The sequence below is a fragment of the Guillardia theta genome, assembly GCF_000315625.1.
Source record: "Guillardia theta CCMP2712 unplaced genomic scaffold GUITHscaffold_59, whole genome shotgun sequence".
Taxonomy (NCBI): domain Eukaryota; class Cryptophyceae; order Pyrenomonadales; family Geminigeraceae; genus Guillardia; species Guillardia theta.
Window position 1 is genome coordinate 23,394 of NW_005434615.1, and position 27,942 is coordinate 51,335.

At 47.4% G+C, this 27,942-nt stretch overlaps 1 protein-coding gene across 1 annotated transcript; it reads right to left on the minus strand.

Annotated features, from left to right (window-relative positions):
* Nucleotides 1-660: 660 nt before the first annotated feature.
* Nucleotides 661-27,475, minus strand: GUITHDRAFT_112411 (hypothetical protein; the record flags this gene model as incomplete). Its single annotated transcript, XM_005828359.1, has 16 exons — nt 661-4,845; nt 4,892-4,989; nt 5,116-5,335; nt 5,384-8,479; nt 8,522-8,682; nt 8,722-9,750; nt 9,912-10,070; nt 10,123-10,148; nt 10,200-10,437; nt 10,488-10,538; nt 10,770-17,959; nt 18,050-25,243; nt 25,287-26,260; nt 26,390-26,550; nt 26,602-26,697; nt 26,959-27,475. 16 exons carry the CDS (start codon nt 27,473-27,475, stop codon nt 661-663), a joined length of 25,395 nt encoding a protein of 8,464 aa, XP_005828416.1.
* Nucleotides 27,476-27,942: the final 467 nt, after the last annotated feature.

Here is a 27,942-nt window from a genome sequence, read left to right on the forward strand (position 1 = left end):
GGACTTGCGCTGTAGTGATCGACGCATGGAGCTCGTTCGTAGACAGGAGTTTTCTGCTTCATCAAATGCGACGAAAGATCGGCAATCGGCACAATCACTTTGTCATGAAGGTGTGTGTTCTTGCATCAAGCTTTCATTCGAAGAATCAAGGGATGCGGGTTTGACATGAACATCCAGAATGTCGTTCTCCTATGGAAAGATTGTACTCGAAAAATGCGGAGGCTTCGGGGCAGACTGCGAAGGTCAGATATTCTTGCCTCTCCAACTAAACACGAGATAAGTTTGGAATTAGATTGCAAAGGCGCATGATCACCCGCGGAAGGAAGAATACTTTTCTCTTATGGCGTGTGAGTTGTGGACCTTGCCGTTAGATCACGATGAAAATTGTTGCAGATGTTAAGTGAGGAGACTAGGGAAGAACGCATAATGTTCAGTCGTGTTGTCAGAAGGTGATCTAAGAATCTTTCAAATCTTTTTTCTGATTTTGATTGGGTCAGCGGACGTCTCGATTTCTTGGGAGGGTGATACCTGGATCTCAAGCAGTACAAGAAAGCTGCTTCTCGTGTATTTTGAGCTTCTTTTATTCTTTTTGTATTCTTTTTGTATTCTTCTTTTGTTATTCTTTTTTATTCACAAACAAGGAACCATCTAAGAAAATCTCTACACACTGGCTAACGGGAATCCGTTCCTATCCTTCATCACGCCGTCTGCTCTGTTGTTACTCGATCCATTCTCAATGAGGGGCACGTCGTTGGCTGGCTCCTCTTGGTCCGTCTTTAGCCTCTCGACGAAGAGAACTCTCCTCATCAGCTGTTTCAGCCTCTCCGGCATCGTCTCCGAGAAGTTGCGACGCACGGCCTCGTTCTGCCTCGACCTCTGCTGCACAGACAAACGATCGGCTGCGTATACCAGCCCTCCGCTCATGACTGGCTCAGGACGAGAGTTGGAGACGTTCCAACGCGATGCAGCGCGAAGAAGCTCCTCTTTCTTGGCAGCTACAAACCTCTCGGCGTCAGGGTTCGTCGCTGCTGCCTTCTTGCTCATCTCATCCAACCGCTTAGTAAGTTCGTCCCTGGCAGCCGCCGACTGAGACTCGAGCTTTGACTTGTGCAGCACAGTCGTGACCTCGTTCAAGTCTCTCTCCGCGAGGATGCTGTCCGGATCGAACTCGATGTACTTGTCCGCCTTCTTCTTCGATCTTCCTGCGTGCGCGTCGTCCTCAGTCGTGTTGCCTCCCCTGCTGATCTCTTCTTGGGTCGGGAGCGGCAGAGTATTGAGCACTATGTCCTGCACCACCTTCTGACCCTCTAGGATCTTGCCCTGCTGGATGCTGACCAAGCGGTAGAGGTAGACGGCGACGAGAAAGCCGACGACTATCACCGGCACTCCTGCCATCATCACCCACTTGAAAACAACGTCGAGCGGAGTTTTGGCGACGATAATCTTCTCATTGCACAAGCCAGAGTAAGAGTTCTTGTAGCCCTGGTCGCAGACACAAGTTGTGCCTGACTTGGCACAGAATCCATGGGAGTTGCAGTGGATTCCGATGCTGTTAGGATCTCTCGTGCAGTACCTCTGACACATCTCGCCGTACCACGGGCAAGCTGCCGCAGAAACGTTCTGATCTGCACAGCATCGACACGCGAGGCCTTCACATCTCCCATGCCCGGAGCAGTTTCTATCCAGTATGATTCCATCTTGCACGCTATTCGGGTTCCTGTCACAACCCGAGCAGGTGCTGTTATCCCCCAGACACACGTCACAGAAGTCGTAACGCCCACCACCGTTAGGGATTCCCGTGCAGTCTAGCTCAGCCTCTGCGATTGCAAAGGTGCCAACGGTCTTAGAATAGCACTCCAGGTAGTGAAAGCAAGTCTTGTTCACTCCTGTGCTCATGCAGAACTTATGAATTGAGCTCAACCCAGAGGATTGCCTGATGCCCACGTACGTCCACTGCTGCAAGGTGAGGTCCCACCTGATGCAGGACGGAACGATGCCTGGTTTGCCGGGTTTGTTTTCTGCCTTGCTCTGAGCATCACGAACAAGTTGTTCAGTGACGGGGATCCTCAGCGTGAGCTCGCTGGACGCGAAGTCTCCAGAGAAGGTTGTTTGAACAGAAGGCGACGATCCAGAAGAAAGCGAGAAGATGTAGGAGTTTGGAGAGAGCAGCACCTGGTCACTCAAACCCTGAAAGAAGTTCCCAGATGAAACAGATGCATAGGCCTGGAAGTATTGGTTGCCCAATGACGTGAGCTCGTAGGGAAGTGACGAAGGCAGTTGAAGAATCAACGGGCTGCTCGACCCTTGAGAGGAGGTTTCAGTCGGGCACTGAGAGTCGAGGCAGCAAAGAGCTCCTCCATTCTTAGAGCAGCATTGCCGGATGTCTCTTGCCTGCATACAGCTGTCATCTCCGGCGAGAGTACTTGACTCAAGACTTAAGGAATAATCATTGAAATCCTGTCGTGCGATCACTACTGCGAGCAATTGCAAAACGTCATTTTGAAGCACCACTTTCTCCCCCACAGCTGCACTAGAAAGCTTTAGCACTACCATGCTGTTGATCAAATTCAAGAGAGAAAGACGCTGACTATAATCATTAGCATTGATAGCTCTCCTTGTAATGACCTGCACGTTGCCTTTAAGGCTAAATTTGTAAATCTGACCTTGCGCAGCGGAAACCAGAGTTGCCATATCTGCTGGGATGGTCGTGACTTCAAAGGTTGAGAAATATTGAGAGTTTGACAATGATTGAGAAATGACAGTCTGAGCCAATCTATTCAACAGAGAAATGATGTCGGAGACAATCGCCGAGTCTAACTTGGAGTAGTCCTGCAGAAGCGAAAGCACAATGCTGACATATCGTAATGCCGTCTCTGCACTCGTCTGAGTGGATGTCAGCGTTGAGCTCAGCAGGGATACTATGGTCTTTCTTTCTGTAAGCGTATTGACAACCGACGGAGAATTGAGGCTTTCTGCAAGCACAGCCAACAATGTCAAGTCCAAATCCACTCCATTCAAAGCATTTGTCAAGCTTGAATTGAGAGACATCGAGAAGCTGGAGGGATCGTCGGTCTTGACTATGACTTCATCCCCTGATACCGTAGCCATCTCGCCATCTCGATTGTAGATCTTGACAAAGGGGATGTAGGTCCCTTCAGGCAAGACTGTGCGGATAGAGTTCTTCCAACTCTTCTGCGACAACAAGATAGTGCAGGGAGAGAAAGTGCAGTCTCGACGCTGCAACCCGATAGAATACAACAACGGGCTTGTGATGTTCGCCACATCCACAAAGTATGAGGCTACGATGACAAACGTGGTGGACAGAGGTCGTCCTGTGCCAGGAGTGACCATGACATGACCGTGCGTTGGAGCTTGAATGAACGAAAATGCAACGGATGCAACCCCAGTGTTGCCAAGAACATCTGTCACAGATACTTCAAACGTGTAATCTCCTCTCGCTTGATCAAAAACGTGGGAACGGATTCCCAGGTAGTATTGGCACATCGTTGTGCAGGCCATGATCTTGGCTTGGTAGCTGCTTTCTGTACAAGACTGGTAAAGGCTCTCAAGCGACCCGTTGACAGGGCACGCGCTTGTCAAGATGTTGGAAGAGAAGCACCAGTCCTCTCTCCTCATACAGTTGACGACTCTCTCCCCGACCAGTCGCCATCGCACTGACGCCACGTTGGCCTCTGCTGTCACCTGCGCCAGCAAGACTAGTGGATCACTTGCACGGACCACGTGCTTGCTCAGCGTGGAGTTTCTTTCAGTCTGCATGTAATTGTATGAAATCGCATCCATGGACCTAAAGGACAAGGAGACCTGGGGAGCATACATACTCGGTACCATATTGATCACGAGACGAGCTCCACTGTATCCGAGGTTGCGATCGACACCGCAATCTTGTAGAGTAGCTTTTCCTATGCTGACTTGCACCAAGCAAGCGTAATCAAGAGCCCAAACCTGAACTTCAAACACAAGGCTGACCGCGCGAACAGGGAATCTGCTGCGACGAAGATTTCCAATGCTCTTGACGGGAGTGAACCACTCGATTGGACACGTCTGCATATCGACTTCCACCCAATCCATGCGATACTGGCAAAGCCACTGAACTGAGACGCCGGAATATGACAGAGTATTACTTGCAGGAAGGTTGACATTCCTCGAGCTAGAAGCATTCAAAATGACGTCAGGAATGAGAATTCCAGTTATCTTCTCGTCCCAGAGCGATATCGTTCGATCTCCACCAGCTATGCCAGCAAACGCTTTTGCAAAACCAACTCGCACTGTCGCTAAATCTGCAGTTTGTGACTGGCCCATGGTTGCCTTCAACTCAATGGTGTATGTATTCCCAGGAGTCAGACTGTATGGGGGAAGGCTGAAGGATTTGCCTGAGGATTGAAAGACCATATTGGCACCTGAGAAAATGATCCAACTCAAGGTTCCGCCATAAAAGCTGGACGGCAAGCAGGTTGGATCAGAAACAGTCAGCATACTGTCCATTGATAGCGATTCAAATGCAAAGATGCTGTCGTACTTCTGAAGAATCTTCACACTGAAAGCGAGAGATGAGTTCTTCAAGATTGTAACTGTCTTCGAAGCAGATTGTCCAAGCCAGTTCTTAAGCTGCAGATTGATTACATAGGTACCTTCTGGATAAAACCATGACAAGTTCGAAGGAATTTCGACATAGAGTCCACTCATTTCTTGCAGAAACTGGGACATATTCCCTCGAATGACCGAAGGAGCTTGCACGACAGTCCATTGAATGGATCTGAACAACCTCCCAGCGGACCCGAGCGAAGCACTAGCATCCAGAATGAAAGGATCGCAAGGTCCCACAACCTGGTGGAAAAGTCAGAAATCAGAGGGCAGTAAAATTATCGTTTACCATCTTCTCTTGGAGATCGACAATTGGTTTCACTTGGTCATTGTTGAGAGTGTATAAGTGCGACTGCGAAATCAACGAGTTTGAAGACATGCTCGATACTGGGATGAAGTAAGTAGTGTTGTCAAACCCCTGGAATATTGTCCAACGAAGTACATTGTAGAGCTCGACTTGAGTTTGTAGTTGAAAATGTTGCGTGGTCAATGACGGTGAATCACAATGCGTACCCGGTTTTCCGCAGAAACTCCGTTGTTGCGTCCAAATGAAGAGGTCCGAATTCGCCAAAGTGCTTCTTTCCTTCCTCGAGTTGGCGACCATCAAGTAGTGCGAGACAACGTCATTGCTCGATGGGTTCGACATGGCGGTTGTTGAGAAGGTAGTAAGGCCAGCAGCGCCTTCGGTGAAGATGTTCTGTACTTTCTTGTATTGCTTGAGCTTTGTATCAATCTGAGAGTCAAAAACGTGTCAAATGGATCATAGTAACATTGAACATACCTCGAATATGAAGGACTCTTGGATATATCCTCGAGACATACATCCGCTGTTGTAGTTTGCTACGGCGACAAAAGCCTTGTTTTCAATTTCAAAGCCTGAGATATCTTTGGCTCCAAACGAAGGTAACTGTATGATTGGATTGGATTGGTGGAGGGCAACAGTCACTGGTAATACAATCAAGCTGGTCCCAGGCATGTGAGCGGGGCAATCAAGCGATTGGAGGCAGGACAAGCCTTGCCGAGCACCAGCAGAGCAGAAGCAGTCACTTTGATTGTTGCAGGGCTGAGGAATGGGATTGTCCGCTTGCTGGTAAACGCAATTGCCAGCATCTGTCGCTTTGGTTCCATTTTGACCTCTCAGTACAGTAATTTGTCCCGGGATCCTGCAAGGCCCAAAGAAGCCAAACGGTCCTGGGTCTTTACAGCAGCTCCCTGGAACCTGTGAAGGCACGTAATCTTCGCAAGTACCAAACTTAGTGCCAGAAAAGTGATGGTATTCATCGATGCCATGACATGGATTTTTAGCACATTCCTCCGAAGCTATTGTGCAATTGCAGACTGGTCGCATACAGCGAAAGCCAGTAAAGACTTTCAAGTAAGCGGCCTTAGGCAGAAATCTGAAGCTCTCGGTCTCACTATTGAGCGATGAAAACCCACAGACGTTGGTAGCATTGGAATCCTGGGCTCCCCGACAAGGTGAGGCTTTGACAAGAACATTATCGGATTCTCGCTGTACAAAAACTTCGATGTTGCCAATAGAGTGACCACTGACGATGTCAAGAAGACCATCGCCGTTGAAGTCTATGACAACAGGCGAACTGGCAGAGCCAAGGGTGCTCAGGTTGGAGGAGCCTATGTTTGGAGGGATTTCATCGTCCAGACCAGCATAAGTGATTGGAGAGCTGAGATTTCTAGCGGTTAGAATCAAAATCTTTCCTTGTTCGGTTCCAACCAAAATCTCTGATTTGTTGTTTTTGTTGAGATCAACAAAACTTGGAGCTAAGCTCTGCAGGAAGGAGTTAGTGTAAACCATCACTTTTTGTTCGAATTTGAATAGTGGTTGTTTAGAGGTTCCTTGGTTCAGGCATAGAGACAGCACCCCATCTTTCTCTCCCAGGAGCAGATCCGGTAGACCGTCAGAGTTTACATCAAAGAATGTTGGCTTCGCATTTCCGGAAACGTTGACGGATTGAAACGGTTCGGTAAAGGCGCGACTGAATGTTGCGTCTGATAGTTTGGTACAAATGGGGGGATTTGATGAGGAAGCATTGCTGTAAAAAGTTTGCAACTTCCCATCCTCCAATCCAACAACCAGATCTAGATTTCCGTCTCCATTCAAATCCACAAAACTTGGAGCAACTCTGCCACGTGGGAAAGTTAGCGATAGTAATGATCCGGGAATCTGATTGTTGGCAGTTTCTTCTGCCCAAGCACCCGCCCCTTTGTTTATGAACAGTCTTAATCTGCCTTGTGAAGTCCCGACCACAACGTCACGCGCGCCATCGCAATTGAGATCGACCGTGACCAGATTGATCCGTCTGACATATGAATGGCCGTCTATTTCGCCCAGGAGAGCTCCGAATTTATCTATCCTGTAAGAGTTCTCGCCAAGTGCGAACCAGGCCTTACGATAGTCTCTCGGAGTAACAAACGGATCCCCTTCCAACTCGAGGTTGACGACGCCGTCTTTTGTCGTCTTGTTGTCCATGAGATCGAAAGCCTCGCTTGCAAACTTGGTGTCGAATTGTTGGAGCTGACCATCAGCAAGAGAGGACTGCGAATCAACAACCATCATGATCTCATCATCAAGCTGCACGTATGCGCCTGGGATTAGGTATTCAGCAGTGGATGAATCCAACTCTTGAAAAGAAATGTTTGCAACGGTGTTTATCATGCACCATCGGGTTGGGAGACATTCGTTTTGACTCTGATTGCACGGATATGGCACAAAACTGCTGATTACTGCAGCAGCACTCAAACGAATAACATCAGCCTTTGCTCTCAGCGTTCTTGGATCTTGATTGCAGACAGTTGCTTGACATCGTTGAGACTTATCGCGGTAATTACTTATTAAGAGAATCCATTGATTGTTTAGAATCAAGGACTCCATGTTGCTTGCATCTCCACTGCTTGTAATCGCCAACACTTCGATATACCTGCCAGGCAGTACCCTGTACTGATCGCCGACAAGCACGATTGTCTGAGGGGTCCATTGCAGCATCCTGCATTTCCCCGAGTCTTCAAGTACCAAGAAATAGTCCTTGGGCCCGAATGACATAGCCTTCACTTGAATAGCACCAGAAGAAGGGATCTCCTGGTGGAGAGTAAAGGTTTTAGAGTCCGAGCTCCAGTCGTAAATGAGAGTGCTTTGGCTGTAAGAAGTTCCGTTGTAGTATTGAGCCACTGCTAAAAGAGCAGAAGTCACACTTGGGTCCGACTCGATGTTAATGATTTGAAGGTCGACCGGCCCGGCAACTGCGAGACTTTGTTGCATAAATAGTGCCGTACCGCTGATGCCATTCACGTTCCACTGCAAGAGTTCGTACACGTCGACAGAACCTGAAAGGCTGAGGCACTTCTTGTTATCTCGATAGTCCATCTGACAGTAACTTGCTACTATGACCCAATCACGACCGACAGCAGAGAACGCTTCGATATCTTTGACAAAAATCCCATTGATGTTCATGTAGCATGTCCTTGTATACTCGATTGGCTGTCCCTTCAGACTCATCGTTGGGCAGGTCAGAAAGCTCTTCTGAAAGTATTCAGACTGAGTGACATCAAAAGTCTGATTGCAAGCGTCACTCTGACACTCGTACGAACTTTTCCACGGCAAGGAAGTGAGCGATTCCGTTCCGTTGTTGATTTCAATAGAATAGGTGATATCCATCGATGGAGCAGTTGAAGAAGGGACAAAAAGATCGCCGGGATGAAGTAGGGAGCTTGGTTGGAGCAGCAAAGATACTGTTCTTGGATTGATCCATGAGCACGTGAAATTAGGCGCTACATAATCAGTGTTGTTCGAGACTTGGAGGAGTAGCAGATCGTGAAAACTTCTGCATGAATCGACGTAATTCATGTATCCTTGGTTTGTATCCTGCAAACTAAGTGAGTTACGAATTAATCTGATTGCAATTACCTTATCAAATGTGAACTCAATACTGAGATAGTCCTTGCCAAATGATACCCCTAGAAGAGAAGGTGGGGAAGGCTTGACAACAAATGGAAAAGAAAGCTGTGTGACGTCATTTCCGTCCGAATATTTTCCAATGTAAGTAAAGAAAAGCTGATACCCTGCTCCTGGGCAGCTCACTCTCAGTGACGGAAAGGTGGCTTTACCGTTAACAAGGTTTGATGTCAAGTTGCCAGAGATTTCTGAACCAATGTTGTCTATGCCAGGGCTCAACGTGACATTCGCGTATCCAAGATTCGTCCGATTGGGATTGAAATATTTGTCAGACATTTCAAAGAAACTCGCTCGGTTGGTGCAGTTGAAGCTGTTGTCGATCGGATTGCTGCCTTCCATGCAACTGGATGAGAGGAAAGAAGATACTTCGCTGGATAGCGGGAGGGTGATGTCTTGTTGCACAACAAACGATGATATAACCGGTGACAGCACGTGCAGGTGCTGAACGTCTCCTGACACAACCTTGAACGGTTGGCTCAATCCAGGTGATTCAGGCACCACATAAGAGAATGATGGATTGTGATAAACGGGATAGCTGTACTTCCAGCAAAACGTTGGGCAGCTAGACTTAGTATCGTAGATGTTCACATCTAAAAGAACGTTTGTGCCTGGCAATAGGGCTTTCACCACCGATGCAGTGTCGTTCTGGCACAATGCTTTGCATATGCTGGCATTGGGATGGACGTTTCCGCTGGTGTCTTCCCATCTCAAGCTCTGAGAGGCTTGATACCTTCCCCACGTGGTGTCTTGAATAAAACTGATTGGAGGATTTCTCGCAGTTCGCAAGTCCCACTGGATATCGCGGAGCTGAGACTGAGAAATTTGCTGAGACGCATCTTGGAGACCTGAGGGGCTGATACACCTGTAGCGATATCCCTTCCTCGGTTTTCTGCAAATGATCTTGCTGAAGATAACGCGGCCTTGCCTGGTGTAATTCATGGGAAGGCCCATTGGCAAAGATCGGGAGGAGCATGCCTCGCAAATATCGTAGTTTTCGTTGCGATTCGGAGGCAGTAACTTCACTAAGCAGGCACAATTGGTTCCATCCGCAAGACAAATCTTACGATCAGGGCAATCAAATGCTCCTCTTAGTTGTGCATTTCCAACAGTGATGCTTTCATTGACAAATTCGTAATATTGCTTCCAGTAAGTCAGATTGTGTGACACGAAATATCTTTCCCCTGTCAAGCAGCCACGACAAAATCTTCGTTCCTGTATACAAGAATGAATGGAAAGGCACAAGGAAAGAGAGCACTCACTTGTGTCGAGGGGCACCATTCTATAGAAACGGTTCGGTCTCGAGTGACTATGTTTTCATTCTGTAGAACCTGCGAGGGACAACCTGCTGTTGGTTGCCCGATTGGCGAACAACCGTCGATGTCGTCCGAAGATATGTCTGAATATTTGGGATTTTGAGTGAACTTGAGGTCGATGAAGTTTCCAGGCGCATTTTCTGCGGTTCCCACATATGGCGGCCATACCTTGTACTTTCTGGTTGCAGCTAGAAAGCATTTATGTGATCATTCACTTTCAATCATTAGAGCAACTCTTACCTTCCAAGTCAAACTCATCGATGTCACTGTGAGCACAAAAGGAGTCAACTACCTTCAATTTGAGATATTGAAAGCACCTGTCTCGGATCACAAGTCCCACACGGCGGTCTTCATCTGGTACAAGATTGCCATAGAAATCTGTGATCATGCAGCTGGGGTAAGGAACAATCTCCTCTCCAGCTCTGACGTTGTTGTACTGCCAGGATTCCTGTATTGTTTGGAAATCGTTAACAAGATAATATCCTGTGCTTGATCTGATTGAGATGATTAATTCATCCATTCGGGATGTATCCACTACAAGCTTTCTCCCTTCAACTGTTCGAGAATGGGTTACAAGACAAGACATTCACATTCCAATCAAGTACCATTTTGCTTCAATCGGAATTCTGCTGATGAATCTGGTTGCAGACTCAAGTCTATCGATGGATAAGCAAGACGTGTTCGAAAGTGATGTTGCCCCGTTCTCTTTATCTGCACATCTGCAAAGTTGTGCTGACCTCTGACCGATATGTTGTTTATAGTACCACAAAGAAAAGTACAACCTTGTTTACAATTGTACGAGCAGGCTTGACCCCAAGGACTGGGATCCTGGTAGGAGGTAGGTCGGATTGCATTACTGTAATCACAGCGAAACGGACATCTAGGACCTGGACAAATATCGCCATCTGTATCGGGACAACTGTTGCAAGGTAATACTTGTGAAGAATTCATGCAATCGGACGAAAATTTGTGGATTTCAAGATGTTCAAGAAAGATGTATGCTGTTCCCCTCAACTGGACATTCTCGAAGGCATCGAGGAATGCTACATTCATATCAGGAACAAGCCCTGCTCGGAGCGTTGAACCATTCGCTGGATTCAGAAAGATGGCTTTCGACGGCACCCCGGCATATATTGAGAACTTCTTTGATTCTACCCAGATGCCATGAGTACTGAAATTCAAGCTCATGTTCGTTCCAGCTTCCAAGACCTGGAGGTCTGTGAATGTCGCCCTGCCGTAGACGATCGGAACTTTTGTCTGCCCTGTCAAGGAGGAGAGACGAGGAAGGTCTCGCGCGACTTTCGAGTTCGCCAATCTGCATGCCCGGCCTAAGAACCCCGGATCACAGGTAAGGAGGGGGTGACAAGAGTCTTGAGATACGATCTGATACTCCATGTTTGCTGTCAGTGCATCCCAGTTGAGGTTTATGATTCCAGCGCCATAACCAACATTACACATGCACCTGCTGGTAGCCTGAAAGAATTCCTCTCTGCTCAAGACATTGTCAGGAATGACAATTCCTTCGTCACTCAATTGTCCTCCCAGATCAAAACGCTGAAATATTGAGAGAACAGTCGCCATGTCCACTTGCACCGAAAACTCGTTTTGTAACAGCAGGTTGAATTCGTTCACGTCAATCGTGTTGACGCCATCGACAAAGTCATTTGGATTGAACTGAAATACATTGGTGATAGCCATGGAATATTTCAACCAAATCCCTTGGATCTTGTCGGACGGCAAAGATAGAGTCTTTGTAGCAGGAGGACAACGCGGATATCTACTTCCTATCAATGAAACAGAAACGAAGCCGGAGCTGTACGCTGCAACATTGGTTTCCGAATCCAACAGCAGGATCTGAACACTTCTTGAAGGTGCATTACTTCCAATCATTGTATCCTGAGGATGTTGAGTGATGTTGATTTGTGCTATAGGGCTGTAAACGTTAAAGCGAGGCGACTGCACCGTCATGAAGACTTGATCAGAGCCAGCAACTAAAAGCTCGAATACCAAGGAAATTCCTTGTGAAACTCGTGATATGGCAAGGTCAGTAAAATGAGCTGTTCCATTCATAAATGTTACGGTACGATTTCCTGACAACCAGCCACTCACGTTAAAATTGTTTGAAATCAATGAGGCTTGAATATGATGACCGTTGAATTGATAAATCAATTCATCCATTGCGTTGAAGATTGAAATCTTTGGTTGTTGCACGAGAGGATCTCCGACTGCGGCATCTTCGAAGCCGACGCACTCCTTTCTCTCCTCGATCCATTTACATCCGGCTTGGCACGTGGATGAATCAGAGAAATTAGAGCACAGCGTCCATGCATATGGAGAGAATCCAAGGTATGCTCCTGTGGGTAAAACTTGGAAGGGATCCGAGAAAAGCGGCTTTTGCATCATGTGCTTCAGAGCTTCTGGAATACTGAAGATTCCTGTGAACTTCGATGAGTTTACGAGATCTCCGATATCATACCGAAGTCTGTACAGTCCAGGGTTCGCGCTGACTAGGATCCCTGGGAAAATTGCTTTGCCGTGCATTGTCAAGGACTGCGACATACCGAGCACTTTTTCACATTGTTTCTGAGTCTGTGTAGGAGATTGGAATGTGCTCTCCGAAACCACTGAGAGGAGGACAAGATAATCTACGTCGAAAATCTCATTTTCAAAGTAATCCAGGAGGATCACGGCAGGAACGATCGGCATGGTTTCACCTTGGAGGCATGTAGCGGGTTGCACTAACGCCTTCAATGCAAAAGCATATGGCGAGGAGACGACAGTGAAGTAATTGCTGTATCCAGTGAGAGCTGCGACATCGAATCTAAGTCTGACATTTGCGATAGAAGCAATCACATATATGTCTGGGAAATCAACCAGTGGCGAGGCAATAGAAAGATTGGAAACCCCCTTGAGCAAAAACTTCGACGTATTGAAAGTGTTGATTTGAAAGGATGAACCTTCAATCGTTCTTGCTGATGATACATCAAGGCCAGCCGTCACAAATGAAGATATGCCGGATGAAACTTGGTTCTTGAAACGATCTACAATCACAATCCTCGGTGTTCGAAACTCTTTGAATGCCACGCCTGCTGTCACTCGAGGCAAGACAGACGGCTGCACCACGCTGATGATTTCCGAGGGTACGCCGGCAATGATTTGAAATTTTTGCGATTCTATGATCCATCGAACATTTGAGTTTAAGACTGCAAACATGAAAGTATATCCTGACTTAGCAAGATCAATAGCAATGCAATCAAACGCTGCAACACCTTCACTTGAAGTTATCGTGATCGACCCCACGCTCACGTCCTGACTTCCTGATCGAATCAATTGACCGCAAAGCGTTGAAGGTCGTTCTAAGCTTGTGGGTAGTTGAAATTCACTGAGATAATTCCAACAACTTATCCCAGCGGGAACTGGATTCTGGCCAATGTTTGCTTCAATTGTCAGAGATGTGTTGGTATGTAAATTCCCATAACGATCACTGAGGGTCAAGACTGTCGCAGGTCGCATGCCGATTCCAGCAGTACCTGAAACTGGCTGTTGAAAGATGGAAAGACTATATAACCCGGCATCTTTGACAGATATTGACTGCTTGGAAGCCACGTCAAAACGATTCTTCCCATAAATATCTGTCTCGAATCTTATAGAAAAGATTCCAGAAGTTGTAATCCGGAGGTTTGTGAAGGTGGCGGTGCCATTCCACATAAAAGTTTCCGTATCTCCTTCTATGGCAACTCCTTGCTTACTTTCACACAATTTGGAATATTTTGAGCACTGAGTGACATTCTGGAAGAAGATCCGAGCATAACGACCGGAATACCTGTAAAGGCCCTCGCTCACTAGCGACACTCGCACGTTGGGAAGAATAGCTCCAGCTGTGGCTGAGGACGGAATCACCGACGCGATTGAAAACACTGTCTGTCCTGCTTTCGGCAGGTAGACTTGGGTCACCACCCCTGTGTTTGCAAAGTCAGCGGGGCAAGAGAAAGTCTGCCCTATTTCATTCGACACGACGAAGGTGAAGGAGGTTGAAACATAGTCAACTACTGCCAGTCCATCTCGTGATACCGTGATGCTACTGAAGTTAGCATACCCTTGCTGCGACCTTACTTGAGTTGTTCCGAGAAGTATTCCTTGGTCGCTCGGGATGGTCGCAGTCACTTTCAACTTTGACCGAACTGCTACGCGAGAACTTTGATCATACACGGCTATGATGGGAAACGGATTGAGGATATCAAAAACAACGAATTTGGTTGGCCAAACAACAACTTTACAAGAAATCGCTGGGCTGGATATCTCGAACGAAGAGGAAAAAACAACTGCATATGATATATTCGAAACAGATTCTCCTCTCCACACTGATTCCAACGAGATATTTGACGCGTTCATCTCACCAATGGCAGCAAACCTCAACGCATATGTTCCAGGAGGGCCTGAAACCCCCAGCGAAAGAGAAGTGAGGCCAGTTGACAAGTTCTTAGTGGTCTCTCCAAACATATAGGATCCTGGGGCTGATTGATTTATTGATGCATAAAGCCAGACAGGCTCCAGGATCAAATTGCCGAATTTATCGAGCACGACGACATTGATGTTGAACTTCTCATTGATTATAGCATCCGGTGGCACGTATCCCGACTTGGTAAACATGTCAAAGGAAATGGTATCGGGCGAAAGCAACTTTATGTCCGAAACAGGTCCTGCAACGATCTTGATAGGAGCTGTGACAGTGTTCAACAAGCAAGAATCAGCAACACACAATCGAAGGCTCAGATTTCCAGAAAGATGGTAAGACAAGCCAGATAGAACACCAACCCCACGAGATGTGACAATGCTGTTCACTCCTAATATCCTCCCGAAAAACGTGAGTGCTGCACCATCCAAGTCCTCCTGGGGTACACAAATATCGTAAGCAAGGTAACATGAAAACTTCTTTGAGCATGTGGTGCCGTACATCGACTGACACGTTGACGTCTGCTGATAGTAAGTATACCCCACACATCGCTGTGTTTGGTAACAAGTAGCCTCACAGATCGCCTTGCTTCCTGCAGCATCAGAATTGCTACAAAAGATGTTGTCAGCATTGGAGCATACTTGACCTTGACATCGGTAGCCGCTTGCCTGCTGAACAGGGCTCGATTGAATCTGAGTACGAAGACTCACTGTTGAAAGGACCAAATTATCGTAGAGGTCCCGCAGCTCAATCACGATGGTTCCCAACGGCTCTCCCGCCACTGAGGCGAAAGGTTGAGAGACAATTGCAAGTCGATCCACCTTGTTTGCAGACTTGATCACAAATGGTTTCGAGAAAGCCTTGATAGACAAGTCCGAGACAGCATACAACGCAAACCTGTACGTTGAAAAGTTCTGAAGAGTCTCAAACCCAATGCTGTCAACACACCACGGTGCCAGTTCCGAACGATGGCAATTAGAGTATGCTCCATTTTTCCTGAGCTGTTCCCCGCTTGCACGAAAGATGGATAGTCCGGAATATGTCACAACTCCACTCTGAGGTACGCTTGTCCAGTTTGTGTTACAGAACCCAACGCCACACACCGCACTTTCACATGGAAGTGAAGTTTGGCTTGGGTTGGGCGACATGGATTGACACAGATGCGCAAAAGGAGAGACACATGCTTGTCCGTTAATCACATTGTTTCGACAAACACCGATCTCGAACTCCTCGTCTTCGAATGAAGAGCATTCACCCGTCATGTTGCAATATCTGCTTTGAAGTTTCAGGGCTATTTCATCCTGGCTCAGCTTCAGTTTGTTTCCAAACTTGTCCTGAAGCTCTGCAGTGACTGAAATAGCACTTCCTGCCGAAACCTGAGAGCTGAAAACATCCGGTTGCGATCCTGCAAAGGAAATGTTGCTCAACGGAAGAGTCATCGCAAACTCATTGGACAACACGGTGATACAATTTGACAGCTGAGGAAGGAGCTGGGACATATCTGATCCTCTGACTCTAGGCTCCGAACATTTGCAGGGCTGTGAAGTGTTTGAGTTGCAAGCATCGCATCCTGATCTAGCCTCCAAAAAGAGATGTTGAGCAGAAATCTGGGCGTTTGTGCCCATTCCTTGAACCTGGATCTGACCATCAACAAGTGGCAAGGCGATGGAACAAACTTCAAAAGAACTTGAACTTGACGAGGTGGCAGTCAAATTATGAAGATCACAAGTTGGTTGTGGTAGACTAGCAACGTTACCTACGAGCTTGACATTCATTCCAACATTGTTAAACAAGATGAGCTTGCTCAATGAAAGACTCACTGAGACTTCTTTGCAAGTTGTGTTGAGGATCGGATTGTCAAACTCATCTGTTACTGCAATCAGAGGTTGAATCGGTAGGGGCAATCCAACGAGAGAAAGGGATTGAAGTTGCTGCTTGAAGTAAATCTTCTTTCTCACATTATGCACAACCATAACATCGATTTCTGTGAAGATCTCCTGTGTTGAGCTTGCATTTCCAAGATCTATTACTCCCAGAAGCTCTAATCGTAGCTTGTAAAGTCCACTTTTGGTCAAAGACATGTTTCCCATTGATCCCAGTCCTCCCACTGTTCGATACAACGTCTCACCTCGTAGGAAACGAGAGTTCACTGGCATTCCTGATTCTGTGAAGGATACGTTTACAAAGAAATCTTGATTGCCAACCAGATTTCCGAAGGCATCCTGCAAAATAGCAACGCAGCGATGGTTTTGATTGAAAATTTTGCTTTCATTCAGAAATATTCGATATGTGGTTCCCGGTGCTGGCATTATGCTGGCCAATGAGCTCGGAGAGTCCAGCGGGCGAGTCCAGGACACCTTCGCTGTGTGGTTCTCAACATCAAACGAGGAGATGATGCCGGACAAGCCACATCCCAACGACCACGAGCACCTCTGGCTTGTAGTGGGAGGTACCTGATACCCCTCCCTCCATAACTGTATCGTTGATCCAACATAGAAATTAACGTCTCGCGATCGCACGCCGGTACGAGGGTCCCCCTCGATGTCTATCTCTGTATAGATTCCTTCTCTTCCCCCGAACGTCTCCTTGCAGACTGAGCTGCACTGCGTGAGGTCTAGCGAAGACTTGAAGCTGTAGTTACCATCTGATCCCAACTTGCAATCACAACTGAAAATCACTCGCTTGACTCTGTCGATTTCCTCCCATGCTGAACCGCTTGCACCACAGATAGAATCTCCTGCAGCCACAAGGATGTATGCTGGCTGTATTGCCACCTTGTTAACTCTACAATTTGCAACATCGAACGAGTTGCTGAGCAATGTCGTCTCGTTGTTCGAAAGCTTGAAACCAAGTTTGTATCCGCTGCCAGCTTGAGTGAGCATGATAGCAGATACGTTGCTGCTTCCAAAGGCTATCAACGTCGATGTTGTGTTGAATTCAAAGTTGGCGCCCTTATCGAACGTGATGCTGCCGTACTCAAAAGCAACAACCTCGTCAGTGATGAGAGAGGTCTTAATGGATAAGGCCTCTTGTAGCTCCTGAATGGAGTTACCAAATTGATCGACGATCTGCAAGACGGGTTGTCGAGATAAAGCTTCTCCCGCCGTTCCGTTCCCAGGCTGAACGATCAACTCGATCCGGGAAGGATTGTTTGCCTTAACATAGAACCCAAATGGACAATCGGCATACACAATCTTTCCTTGGTACCCACAAGTCCCGTCGTCAAAGCATTGATAACTGCGAGCTAAGATACGGAGAAAGAACTTTCTGTTCGAAAGAGTCCGGTCGCTGCTTGCTATCACATTGGTTGACGCTATTGACAGAGTTGCAAACTCTGCCGTACCATCTGCCTCCAGAAAGGGGGTCGAACCATTAAAGATAGTGTAACCGTTGTATGGGAAACAGCCCGTCTGCTTCACGAAGACATTGTCGGTACAGATAATATTGGATAGGCCATACAAGGAAGGTTTCATGTAGATTTCAGCAAAAGCCTTATTCCCATTGGTAACTGCAACTTCATTCTGAGTATCATACACTGCGAGCACTTTTAGCTGGGGACTGAGGGGGGTCCCTGCAACAAGAATCGAGCCTTCTTCTGGACAACTTCTCAGGTCAATCTCGATCCTGCCAATCACGAAATCAGACAACAACAACAACAACAACAACAACAACAACAGCAGCAGCAGCAGCAGCAGCAACAGAGCAAACAATCACCTTTGATAGTCAGACGAGAGCACGCGGAACTTGACACTGAAAATTCGCGGCTGGGTGCCAGAAACCACATATGGAGTAGAACAAGCAAGATCCGAGAATCTGGTGACCATCAAGTAAATGTCTGCCACTGGCCTGTTCAACTGCAGCTCGGGAAAGGCCAACGTGCCAGGATTGGACTGGTTGATTGGTTTGCAGCAGCCTCCGTTGGCTGCGAGGCAAGTCGAAGGAAGCTGAGGGAAGTTGATTGGAGTGCACTGACAGTTTAAAGGATTCGGATTTTGACATTCTAAGCATTGTGAAATTTGAACCAGAATAGAGCCTTTGGTTTCAAGCACTCCCGACGAGTCTCGCAATCTCAAGATGGGGCCGCAGCCAAGGGACGAAGAGTCTCTTGGACTTATGCCGTAGGCACATTGAGACGGCAATTTGTCAAATGGCCTAGAAGCCACAACCGATGACGGTGGTTGGACAAGGAAAACAAACTCGTTGTAAGGCCCCGGAGCAACGAAGAAGTAGGAGCTCGTGACTTGCCTTGTTACGTTCCAGACTGCTTCGAAGATGATTCTTGCACCAGGAGAAGCAAGCACAGAGTTCTGAACCAGCAGATTGGCGAAGCTTACCACTCCATTGACTGATAAAAGCGTTGTGTTGCCAGCAAGCGTTGTATAGTTCACAGCGGGGTCCAAAGTCGCTACAACTGTGACAGCACAAGGAGCCAGTCGCCCTTGAGAGTCAACGAACCTGAGGGAGACAGCTATAGGAAGGTTCGCGAATGACGGGTTCGCGGGCTGCTGAACGATAGTGATAGCGTCGAAAGATCTCACAGCAAAGGAGTTTGACGAAACCTGCAAGTCAGTCCCGTTCAAGGTGAAGACCAGCTTATAATCTTCTGACACCGAGCCCAACACGCTTAGGTCTGTGAACTTGACAGTTGCGTCGGATTGAGGGGTGACTGTTGACGTTCCTGTTAAAACACTTCCTGCAAAACCAGAGAGCGAAGCTGAGATTTCATACATGACTGATCCGTTAGAGGAGTAGTGAGTCAGTAAGTTTCCAAACTGATCGTACATGTTCAAAACGGGCTGGATGTCCATCGGGTATCCAGACACCATGTTGCCTGGTTGAAGCACAATAACCAACGAGCTCGTTGCGGCAGGTTCAACAGTGAAAGACGTCGAAACCATCACGTCCTCCAAGCCATAGATGTATCCTGTGGATCCTTTCACGTAAAACTTCAGCTGATATGTCCCTGCCTTGTCTATCCTCAGGTCGCTAAACTTGGCAACCCCTCCAGATCCAGCAGCAATCACAACGCCTGGGTCAGCGCCCGCCGTTCCCTGAAGCACCACATTGGAGACCGAAAGAGTCGCTGAAAGCTGTCCGGCCCAGGTACCTGCCACCAAAGCATCACTCGAGACGAGGTTGTCAAACAGCAAATCGCAATGACCTTTGACGTTGAAGTCAAAATCAACCACGTGGATCTCGGGCTGCTGGCTCAAGACCTGACCTGCTACCGACGTGCCGGGCTGTGTCGCGATAACAAGATGAATCACGTCTACAGCTTCAACGTTGAAGACGTTTGAGTATGCTATCAGATCATTGGTGTATGGCACAGGAGCTGAAACAAGAAATTTCAACTTCTGGTATGCCATCGGCCTTGTAACTTTAAGATCTGTAAATGTCGCTAGACCGTTGGAAGCCGATTGAATTGTTGCTCCAACAATGTCGGTCAAGGAGTCAGGAAATAGAGAAACAGAAACGTTGGCAACAGACAGCAAAAGCTGCAGCCCATTCGCCCCCAGAATCGAGACGGTGATAGGGCCCAGCGGTTGACCACTTAGAACTCTTGGCAAGGTGCTTATCGAAGGCGTCATGTTGCGATAAGTTCCAATCATTTCGTTCACTTTCAATGCAGTTTTCTGGAGGACAAGAAAGTTTGAACTGAAACCTTGCACAATCCCGTTGCTATTCGCCCGGTCGTAACACGAAGTTTGGACGTCAGCCAAGCTCCAACCACTTGGACATCCATTCTGCTTCAGGGCTTCGTACCTACAGAACGAAAATTTCAACCTAAAAGTTCCTGCCACATTAACCCTCAGCTCTGTGAAAGTTAAGATTTGATTTGCTTTGTATTCTTGTCGCCCAAGAAATATCGGGAGATTTCCAGTGCTGATATAATCCAGGCTCACATCCACGTGTATCGGGCAAGAAAAATTCAATCCATTCAAATCTAGAACAAGAACTGAAGGAGGGTTCAGGATGGTTTCGTACTGCACACTTGTACTGGGATTTGAAACAATCTTGAGTGAATCAGCGTATCCACTCACAACATCAAACACATTTGATGCCCCAACCAAGGGGCTCGTGACTGGACCAGTGGAAATTGGAGTAACCAAAACACTGACAAAGTACTTGCCAAGGGTGCTCGGAACTTTGGTTGCTGCAAGCTTGAAATCCCCAGCAAGTTGGCGTGCATTTGGCAGTGGCTGATTGTAACCATTCGTCTCTCCCGTCAAGTTGAAAGCGATGTCAAACGTCTGATTGAATGCTCCGATCTTGTTTTTGAATACGTCGACAAAGGAGAGTGTGACTGCGGAAAGGTCTTGAGAGGCGATCGTGACTGGGATGACCTGATCAAATCTGATCGTTGAGATGTCGCCAACCACCACGGAAAAGGGCTGGGAGAGGACAGCGGGCAGTTGAACTCCAGCAAGGGAGCTGACCTGGATACGGATACGAGCATTGGAAGCAGGAGCGCGGAAGGGAGACAGGAAATCCGATGAGTTCTGAGGAATATTGACGCGCAAAAGCCCGTCAATGGCTGTCATGACCGTTGGTATCGAGGAAATCACCAGACCATCATAGGACAAGACAACATTGTAAGTGGCAGAAGCTTGTGCGCCTTGGATCACATTCCCGTACTGATCACTCAGGGCGATAATGCAAGAAAGGTTCCCACCGACAGTCAACACGCCAAGGGTGGGACACTCAGCAGCAGTGACCTTCTGCAGGTTGAGAGGCCGGACAGAGAATGGCCTTGTTGAGGCTGGGGTAATCTTGCACCACGAACTTGTCAGGCTGGAACAAGACTGATCGAGAAAGGAGGACGTGAAGTTGCTGCAGTTGGTCGAAGAAGAGGGACAGATTTGCAGTTGATAGTTCACCCCTGCTCCTTTCATGTTCACAGCCACTCGTGCTTTTCCGGAGTTGAAAGAAAGCTTTTGCGCCTGTACGGCTGTTGAGCCACAAACTTCAGGCAGAGAAAGGCCTGACACGGGCTTGAAATCGTCTGGAGTTGAAGACAAGCAACTCGTACTTGGGCTGCTACACACTAAGAAGCTAGCAAGGTCATACTTTCTACAAGACGGATTCGACACAAGCAAAACTGTCACCCCATCGGAGAAATCAACGATCGGGTTGTTTTGAGAGTCCAGGATCTGCACATCGACGTAAGCACTTGTTCCTGCATCGAAGTCCACAAGGAACTGATTTGTTTGGAGGTTGATCAGGGAGAAGTTTTTAGACGCCGGATTTATGACTACGACGCTATGCGGCTGATTCGGAATCACTTGGATATCATCACCTCGAGCAAAAAGAGAAAAGTTGCACGTACTGTCTGGAACGATCTGCGCTGTTATAGAGTAAGGATAGCCGACCTTTTGAAGTGTGAGATTGAAGAACGCAAGACCGTTGGTTGTGTTCACTGTCACAACCTTCTCGTCAAGCTGGGCAGTAGACGTGACTTGAATCAGCAGCTTTATTGGCTGAAATCTCCTGGACAAACACTCGTTGCTGGCGAGTGAACAATTCTCGGGGAGAAACATTCGGTTGCCGTACTTGTCTTGCACTTCCAGCTCATACCTGAATGAAATTCCCGCTACCAACGTCCGGCGATTCGACACCTTGACTGGCTGGCTGATGAAACTAATGGCTGCAATCTCACCGGGGGCAACGGAAAACGATTCACTGAGAATCTCTTCCAGTCCAGATGGCGAGTAACTCAAAACCAAACCAAACTTATATCTGAAGGCTGATTTGCCGACAAAGATGCTATCAAACGTGGCGATGCCATTGACAGCTCCAACAGAACGAGGCTGGAACAAGCAATCTGAAGTGCATTCATAAATTCCACTAGTATTGTACTTGTAAAGCTTGACAGTAATCATCGTTCCGTTTTCAAATACATCATTTTTGAACCTATCCTTCACTTGCACCCGTACAGTCATGGAATCATCAGCAATGACCGAGCAAGCAGGCGGTTGTTGTAGGATGCTCAGAAGCCTTGGACTTGCAGCACTCACATAAAACCTGCTGCTGTTCAATGTCGCATATTGTACCGCAAACGTCAGGCGTAGATAGCCAGAACGTGTCAGATTGAGCTGAGAGAACAAAGCTATCCCTTGTTGAACCTTTTCTGTTGTTCTTCCTTCTAAACCGCAAGAGGGAGCGGCACACAATTCCTCATATCTCGCCTCAACAGTCATGTCCACGTTAGCAACCAACAGACAGCACGTCTGCGGACACTGCGAGCAGAGTTGAACTTGCAGCGGAGGTGATAGAAAATTTCCTGCAACACTCGTGCCTGGCTGGTTGACAACATAAAGGTGATCTATGACTAGCACACTTATATTTGACAAGGTCAATTTCACCACATTTTCGCACATGTAATAGAAGACGACATTCCAACTCGATCCAGCGGCCGAAAATCTCAGGTTGATGATAGATTGCCCAGTTGTGAAGTTGACAAGCTTAACACTTTTCTGCTGATCGTTCAAATCTACAGCAGTCAAGTTGAAGATCTCTCGATTGTTCTCGAAGAGCTTGACACAGACCTGTGCCTGAGAGTCTACGACAACATTTCCATACTTGTCCTCGGCCAAGATTGCAACTTGAGATATCGCTCCCTTCACGAACGTTGAAGGAGGTGTTTCACGGAATGCAATGTTGAAAAATTGATCGCTCTGAATCCTGAAGGAGGAGGAGTGGGCAGAGAGTTCTAGGTAGCACTTTCCAGCAGTTACGGTACAATTCTCCATGCAAGACATCTCTTTGCACTCAACCTGAGTCGTGAAAACAAATCGAACATCAGGAACGACACAGCCATCAGCACCGCAGCTGCTTCCAGTCTTGTTCATCATCAGGTCGCTGAAGACACTGCTGCCCTGCTTAGCGTAAGGCTCAATGGTGCCGTACAAGGGGATTTGCTGGGCTGGGAGGCCTGTTATGTGAGCTGCGACACGAATGCGACCGGTGAAGTTGAGAACTTGGTTGCCGTAGTGATCTGTCACAACGGTTGTCAACGGATCTAAAGTGCGACCGGCGACTGGGCTGATCGTAGAGTTCAAAACATGCAGTCGGGAAGGCTGACCGTAAGTGATCTTGAAGACACTTGAGATGATCGTGAACGAGCTCTGACTGAACTTCAGACGGTAGGCGCCCGCCGCGTCCACTGCGAGCTGGTTGAAAGTGACAGGACCATTGGAGAAGATGTTGGAGGTTCCCAACAAGTGAGGAATGACGGGTCTGATCACTGAAGCGCCACTTGCCAACACGGAGACTCGATCAGCAGGCAGCAGAGTCTCGACTGTCGGCTGCCCTTCTAGGGATGTCAACAGGCTTGCTTCGAAGAGATATCCCAAGGAGATGTTTGTATCACTGCGACGAGAACAGTTGAATGCATTTGTCTGGTTCTGGTAGATCAAGACACAACATTGCGTGAGGTCTTGGTCTTGCCTCTCTATCACCGTCACAGGAGCCATGCCGCAAGCTGAACTCATGCACTTCAACTCCAGGGTGAAGGAATCGCAGGCGGACACAAACCCGAACAAGTTCAGAGCCGTCGGGATCGGTTCGATTCGGTTTCCGTACTTGTCGATCAAGGCAACTCGAGGAGGAGGCTGAAAGAAGATCTCTGAGACAGAATTCTCGGGCTGTTGTGTGACTTCAACACTTGCGGGCTCAGAGTGAAAGACAGAAAAGGGAAGGCTTGAAGTGGTGCCAGTGGCGCAAAGCTGGCCTTGACATGAACTAAAATTCAGTAAGACACGCTGATCAAACGTCGAGTTCAAAATCAAGAATTTGAACTCTGCATATCCGTTGATTGCACGCTGGGTTGTACATGGGGGCGAAGAACATACGATGTATCGCAATGACTGCATAGTCAGCTGCACGAGTGAAGTGTTGTCGTCGGGTACCAGAAAATTGTTCCTGTCAAACAGTCCAGCTACCACTCGGAGATGCGACCCAGCCTGCACAGCATACGGTTGTGAGAGGACGAATATCCTTGAAGATGGCTCAGTCTTCACTTCGAATGAGGACGACACATTCTTGACGACTTCATCGTAGTAGAAGGTGAGCTTAATCGAGGTAAAGGCTGTGTTGATCTGTAAACTAGTGAAGGTTGCATAGCCATTCACAGTGACAGCTGACAAGTTTCCAGACAGACAGTTGCATGCCTTGATCCTTCCTTGTACAAACTTGCCATTTTCAATCATGCCAGCACTGAATGGCAAACACAAGTCACTTGCACAATCATCCGAGCTTGAAATTCGAACTGAAAGATTCACTGCACTGAGGCTATTGCCGGATTTGTCAACAAGAATGATTCTTGGCTGCAGCCTCAGAGGCTGACCAACTTTTTCAATCGTAGGATTTCTACATGCAAGACAGTTGGTCTGGAGCAAGGCTGGAGCTGCAGTCTCTGGAAGGACCTGAAACATGTTGCTGTTGATGACACTGGAGCCACAAGAAAATAGCCAAGGAGCAACCGGATCGACCGCACAGAGGGGATATCCAAAGGAAAAGTAGTAGCGACCAGCGCGATTGACTTTCAGATCCGTACAACGAGCAACTCCGTTTTCTCCGTTACAGATCATCCTGTATGCACACCCAGGACGCTGAGCCAACCCAGTGTAGTTGACGTTCTTTATCAGGGTCTTATCTTTGGAGAAGTTAGCGAACATCGCCCCGGAATAACCAAGTTGACTAGGGCACCTCCCGTCACACAGCACTCCATTGATTTCACAAGCACCCAGACATGGGGCATTGCTAGAGGTGTCCAAACATTGCGAGGCATCTCCATTATCATAGAACAGCCTCGCCTCAAGCTGAAAACGAGGCAGGTGCGCCATGTACAGGAAATCTGACGTATACAAGGCAACCATGACAGGTTGAGACTTCACATCCAAGATGTTCCTGAAAAGCAAGTCAGTGCAACGCAGATTATCACACGTCTTACCTGGAGGCGATGGTATCGCTCGGTTGGGACTGGATCCTAAGAGCTCTTATGGTGTACGTGTTGAATGGCTGTGATACTGACAAGACTTTTCGCCCATGAACAAATTCAGCAGCGGGGCTACAAATAAAAGCGGAGCCAATCACTTCGCAGGCGCTCAGATTAGTCGCGACGGCTTCAAGCGCGAGGCCAAAATCATTTTCTCGACTTGGATCCAGAACGATTGACAGGTCTGTGAAGTAAATGAACCCCTGATTTGTATTGAATCTTGGAGAGTAATCGGTGGTACATCTTGCACAGGAGACATATGTGTACGGATCAATATTTGAACCTTGTAGAAATCCTGAAACTCTTTTGGAATGTACACGAAGTGTCAGAGTGTATGGCAACAGAACTGTATTGGCAAACTGATCGCTAATCATCACAGCGGGCTGCGGATTCATTGCCTCTTTGTTGGAGTTGTTAACAGGCTGTTGTACGTATGCTATCATTGATATAGGTCCATGCACCACATTGAATGTGGGGGTGTTTTCAAGGAACAAAGCGGTCTTCAACTCTAGCCAATATGTACCAACTTTTGTCACTGTAAGGTCAGTGAATGATGCAAACCCGTTGTTGGTAACAACAACTTTGTTCCCCACAAGAAGGTTTGAAACAGAACCTCCTCCTCTTAAAGTACAAGTGACAGGCTCATTCTGCAAGTTGACTTGATTGCCGTAGAAATCTACAAATTTGACTGCTGGCTGGTTCGCAAAAGGAAATCCTGCAGTTGCACCGCGAGGAGGATTGTTTGCATCCGTCCACGCTTCACTCCTGGGGTAATTGGCAACGACCATCTTGTCCAAGATGTTTTCAACGATCTGAAAACTGGATGTGGAGATGGGTCCTACAGTTTGATTCCCTTTCGTGGCCAAGAATCTGATTCGAACCCCACTAGCCTTTATCTCAAAGAGTAGATTCGGGAAATAGGCAACACCCTGCCAAGTATGAGCCTGAGGTGAATTCGGAGTATTGGTGAAGTCATTTGCATTGAGTTGTAGATCTGAAGTCCATTCCCTGTAATTGATACAGCTGCTATCCGTGCATTGAAAAATTGCTGGACTCACCCCAGTCTCAGAAAAGACAGCCGTCGTTGATAGTTTGATGTTCCAACCTTCGCTAAGTATGGAATTGCTGTACGCATCCACCAAGTTGATGGTGGGTATCGAAGTTAGTCCTTTCCCCGCAACAGTGGCCGGTTGTACGTCATGAAGAAGCAACAGACGATCTGCACTTGCAGCAACAACTGAAAACTGTGTGATGGAGCTCATCATCCCACCAGATGCAAACATCATGTGAAAATTTGCTGCAGCACCGAAGAATTTCAGATCCGTGAACGTTGCTTGTCCTTCAACCACTGAAAGAAAGGTAGTCCCTTGAAAAAGGGCACTTGAGCAAACTTGTACGTCAGCACGAAGATTGCAAGGTTGTTCATCAAAAGTCAGTGAGACTGTTCCTTGGTAAGTCATAGACCTGTTCCACGAATCAGAAAAACGGTAGTACTTTTCAATTGTCACGTTGAAAGGAGGGATGGATTCCCCAGCTACTATTGAGCTCAACTTGAAATCAAGCAGATTAATTCGACCATATACCACATTAAAGGAGTTTGAGACTACAAAAAGCTCTTGATTGCTACCGACCGAAAACATCAGTTTGAAATCTTTCCCTGCAGCAGGGATCATTAGATCTGTGAACCTCGCAACTCCATTCACAGTTCGCACGCTTGTGTTTCCAAAGAGGGTGCTGCATGCAGGGTTGTTGAAGAGAGAGGCTGTTACCCAAGCTGCGACCTCAGTGCATTGTAGCTGAAGGTTGCAATACTCAGACCGGATGTTCCCGTTCACGTCCAGCAAAGCGATACTTGGTTGTTGACCAGTGACGAACTTGAGCTCCTTCCCAAACGGCCATTCAGATATTGCACCCGAAACATCCTTCACAATGCCTAGATTAACGACTCCATTCAAAAGAACGTCGCTTTGCACGTCCTTGAGATAAAACGAATTCCATGGTCCATGGAACGAATGAGTCCAGTTGCTCCAACGAAAATGTTTCCTGTTTCTATACGGCAAGTTGCCAATTGCGTGATCCGGCTGACATGATATTAAAACAAAACAATAGAAGAAGATGGTTATGAAAGAAGCTTTTCGAAGCATTGTTTGAATTGTACAGTCTGACTTCCAAGGTACATAGTTGAACATGGAATGTGACAAAGGCAAGAGGTTTGACATGAACATGACCAAGTTTACAAGATATGACGCACACAGTCTTTTCCAAAGTGTCGCCAGAAGTTAATGATGACAAGAGTTGAAACGAGGGTCTACCGTGGTTTACAAGGTGTACGGCATTGTCAAGCGGAAGGCAGAGCAGAGAGTGACAGCGCCAGAGAAGAAGAGAGAGAAGGGAAAGAAAGAGATCAGAGCAAGGAGGAGGATTCAGCTGAGGGAAGGTGAGCGAGCATAGGTCTTGACGAGCGAGAAGGCAAGTGGCGGCAAACCCGAACCACGACGACCCTCTCCGGCCATCGCACCTATTCAGAGGAAAGGATTTGACTAAAGACAAACAAATTTTCACTATAAGACCTGTATTTTCACTACTCGAGGTCGAAAATTGACTATTGATA